Source organism: Pteropus alecto, unplaced genomic scaffold (genome assembly GCF_000325575.1).
Source record: "Pteropus alecto unplaced genomic scaffold, ASM32557v1 scaffold206, whole genome shotgun sequence".
NCBI classification, from domain to species: domain Eukaryota; kingdom Metazoa; phylum Chordata; class Mammalia; order Chiroptera; family Pteropodidae; genus Pteropus; species Pteropus alecto.
The window spans coordinates 132548-136292 of record NW_006438906.1 but is presented as its reverse complement, the minus strand read 5'-3'; the positions used below and the strand labels follow the sequence as shown (position 1 = coordinate 136292).

General features: G+C 48.6%; 1 protein-coding gene across 1 annotated transcript in view; it reads right to left on the bottom strand.

Annotated features, from left to right (window-relative positions):
• TLN1 (talin 1) overlaps positions 1 to 3745 on the bottom strand; it is a 32867-nt gene that overhangs the window by 9094 nt on the left and 20028 nt on the right. The window contains 9 exon segments of the mRNA XM_006916006.3: positions 4 to 123; positions 358 to 519; positions 1011 to 1154; positions 2235 to 2357; positions 2473 to 2562; positions 2664 to 2757; positions 2939 to 3078; positions 3269 to 3466; positions 3676 to 3745. The exon segment at positions 3676 to 3745 is cut by the window's right edge and continues 26 nt beyond it. Coding sequence (XP_006916068.1) covers positions 4 to 123; positions 358 to 519; positions 1011 to 1154; positions 2235 to 2357; positions 2473 to 2562; positions 2664 to 2757; positions 2939 to 3078; positions 3269 to 3466; positions 3676 to 3745 — 1141 coding nt within the window.

Sequence of the window (3745 nt, the reverse complement as noted above, 5' to 3'; positions counted from 1 at the left end):
AATAATGCTGGCGAACTCAGGGTTGGATGCAAAGGCACTCAGATTGTCCACAGCCTCCAGCAGAGGGGCTGTTGCTGCTTGGCACTGAGCACGGTTCTCCTCAGTGAAGGCCCCGTCTAGTGCCTGGAAATGGGTACGAGAGTGGTCCTCAGGATAGACTGTGGGCAAAGAGGGTGAAGCCCAGGTCTCTCTCCTGGGCTTAAAGGTACGGGCAGAGGCTGGTGGTGACCAATGTGGATGGGAAAGGGCTTGGGCTCAAGAAAAAGGGTTTTGGTTGAAGGCTTGGGGAATGATGGAGGGACTCAGGGGAGAGACTAGACAGGTCAGGGAGAGGCTGAGAATTCAAACACTGGGAACCTTGATGGTCTTAACAAGATTGGCTGTGCTGTTGGCCACCTCCTTGGCTGACTGTACAAACTGGCGTTTGGCAGTAGGATTGGCGGTACGAGCAGAAGCCAGGCGGCAGCTGTTACACAGGGCAGAGGTGTGTTTGGCCACAATGGTGGCTGCGGAGAGCACCTGAGGAGACAGACACGTGGAAGAACCATGATGAGGGTAGAGGGAAGTATACACACCCAGGAAGGAGCTAACTTTAGGCTGGGGGATGGAGAACAATACCTTTGGAGGTCTAATTAGAAAAGACAGAGTCACCTGAAAAGTCAGATTTGAGATACAGAGATTCTCAAAGATGAGAATCCCACAGGGTGTGGGAGCAAAGAGAGATAAAAGACAGATACATTAATGGAGAAATCCTAATAGGGTCAGTAAGAGAGTAAGTTCAAACATCTATAGAGAAGTCGTGAGCTTAGCAGTAACGGAGAGAATGATGAGAAACAAGGCAGAAGACAACTACCCAAAGAGAGACCATGTGTGGAAGGCCAAAGATGGCTCTCAGTCTTCTTCTTCCCCATACTTCCCTCATCTTCTCTTTTCCCAATGGGCCAGTCCTTGGGATGCCGGCTTGGCATCCTTTCCCAGACTAGCCCATGGTACCTGTTCTCTTGAGTTACCTGGGCCTGGGTACAGCCAGGCTCCCCCAAACTCTGACAGGCCATCTGAATTGCCTGGTTTGCACGGGCAAACTGTGTGGGCTCCACCAGCCCTTGCTGTCCAGCTTGGCTGTTGGGGTCAGAGACGCCAACCAGATATGCAGCCTGGGGAAAGAGAAGTTTGAGAATGAGGAATAAAGAATATTTATTTCTCAGGTAGGAATCGAATAGTGATAGTGGAGACAAAGAGGAGTGGGGGTAAGTTTAGTGACCAGGATTCTATGTGTGTGGAGGTATTAACAAACTATACGAAATAGATATTAACAAATTAAACAAGTTATTAAATATTAACAAATAGGTATTAACAAATTAAACGAGTTATTAAATATTAACAAAATTATTAACAAACCATTGTTAACAAATTATTAACAAACTATACTGACACTATAGAAAGCCCCCTCCCCCTCGCAAAGATTGTTTTAAAAATACAGTTCTAAAACTGTGGAGGTACTAGGCTAATTAACATTTATAACACCTGCGAGCTTCAGAGATTTGGAAAGAGGTAAGGGAAATGGTGTAATAATTGCCAAAATTTTTTTTTATGATTGGAAGATTGTCATAAGTTTGACTCATACTTCAAGCTTTGCTTTTCCCCTTTATGCTTTTTTCAAAAATAACTTAAGCCATACAGAGCCAGCTCCCCAATAGAACTGGGCAACAGGAGGTAGGGGAGACTTAGGGCGCAGGATGGTAGGCTTTGAGGGAAGCAGTCTGAGATAATGAACTCTCAGGTCAGTATTAAGAATTCAAATACCAAAGCAAAATACTCTCAAAGCTGGTAGGTTGTTTTATACTTTATAATGTAGAAAAAGATGAAATTAAGTAGTAACTCAAATAACTGGAAATTCAGTCACTGGTACTATTTTAATAAAGTAATAATTATGTGAAGAATTATTTGTATATGCTAATTAGTACACATCAAGAAAGCCTGGGCTGGAAAAGGCCCGACGGTTGGACAGTGTAATCATAACCCAAAACACCAGGGTTAGGGAGTGACAGCGATCCGAATTGTTGGGGTTTTGTGATTATTGACAAATATCTGCACTTCAGGAGGCAGAAAGAACCTCTGTTTCCACAGAGTTGGTTTTGCAAACATAACTTCTTGATTTATTTATGTGTGCGCCAGGCTGCGAGGTGGGGAAAGGAAAGCAGGGGGCATTCCAGGAACCATCTCAGGAGAATAACCTGTGCAGCTGCCTCGGTGAAACCACAGAGGGCCTTAGAGGCTGTGGAAATGGCCTCTCCAAACTCCGGCAGGTTTCCATTCTTGGCATTCTGGGAGATGCCAGTCATGGCCTCACCCAGTACCTGAGGAACAGAGGGTATCAGGAGAGTCAGGTCCTGTCATCAGAAGAGGTAGAGCAGCCCCCGGTTAGTTCCATCTTCCTGCCCACTGCCCTGCTGGGTTCTCAGCTGCACTGACCTTTGAGTTTTCCATTACACTGTCCAGGCAGCCAAAGTAGGACATGTCATTGATGGGCTGGACTGGGTTCTCTAGGAGTTCCCGGACCGTCTGTGTAGGTAGAGAGCAGAGTCAGATCCAAGACACCTCCCTTACCCCCAAATCCATAATGCCTTCCTCGACCTCAACCCATCAGCCTGCCAAGTGCTGACCTCCAATTCCCGCAAGGCATTGTCACACTATTTCTGGCCTGGCGCCTGCTGGGTGCACATTGTGATGAGCTGGTTGATGCTGTCCGTCACTGCCCTGGCAGGAACAGAAAGCTGAGTGAATGGGTGCACAGGTCATTCCTGAGTCTATATACATGGTGAGTCCCTAGCTATTTCTCTTTTGCATGGAACCACTCCTAAGCTGGGGACATCTCATGAAAAGCCCCCTCCCCAGTCTCTCCAACATGCTAGGGCTGAGCTTCCCTGCTCCAACTTACCGGGCAGCTGCAGCCAGCTGACTCTTGAGGTTGGGGGCAGCAGGGTCTGTGGACAGTGCCTTGGCAGCTAGAAGAAGTTTGCTTGAAGACATGGAGATACCCTTCAAGTTAGACACGACCTGGGCCCGGTCCTCTTGGCTCTGTTGAAGATGAGGAGGTCAACATATTGTCCAGTCCCTTATCTATCTCTAAAAGGGATCTTCTGTCCCAGACGCTCAAGTACTGCTATAGACTTGGGAGGGGAGGGAGCCAGGAGCAGGGCAGGACTCCACGGTCACACAGGTGCTTCCTACCTAACCCTTGAACTAGACCCTGTGTGCCTCTTCATACCGGAGCCTGTCCTGCCATCTCAACGCCAGCTTCCAGGAAGGTGCTGAAGTCTTGTCCAAATCGACCTGAGGCTCGAGCCAGGTCCTGAGGGGTTCCCCGAGAGGCCTGCACCAGCTCTGTGGCGGCCTGATTCAGCCCAGCAGCAGCTTCATTCAACCGGCTCTGAGCTTCTTGAAATGTCCCAGTGCTGGGGGGAAGCTGCAGGGTCAGAGAGAAAGTCAGATGCAAGGATGGAGAACGATACGAGGAAGAGCTTGGTAAAAAAGTTCTGGGAGGAGGGCCCAGAGCCTGGGATTGATGAAAGGAGATAAATCTGAGACATCAGGGTCAAGGCGAGGTCTAGAGGTAGAAGGAGAAGCTTGGAGTTCTTCAGCTTCTACATTGCCCCCCACACCCCGTCCTCCTACCGAGTCACTCAGGAGTCGCTTGCTGGCATCTCCCACTGCTCTCAGGGCATTATCCACATCTCGCTGGCCT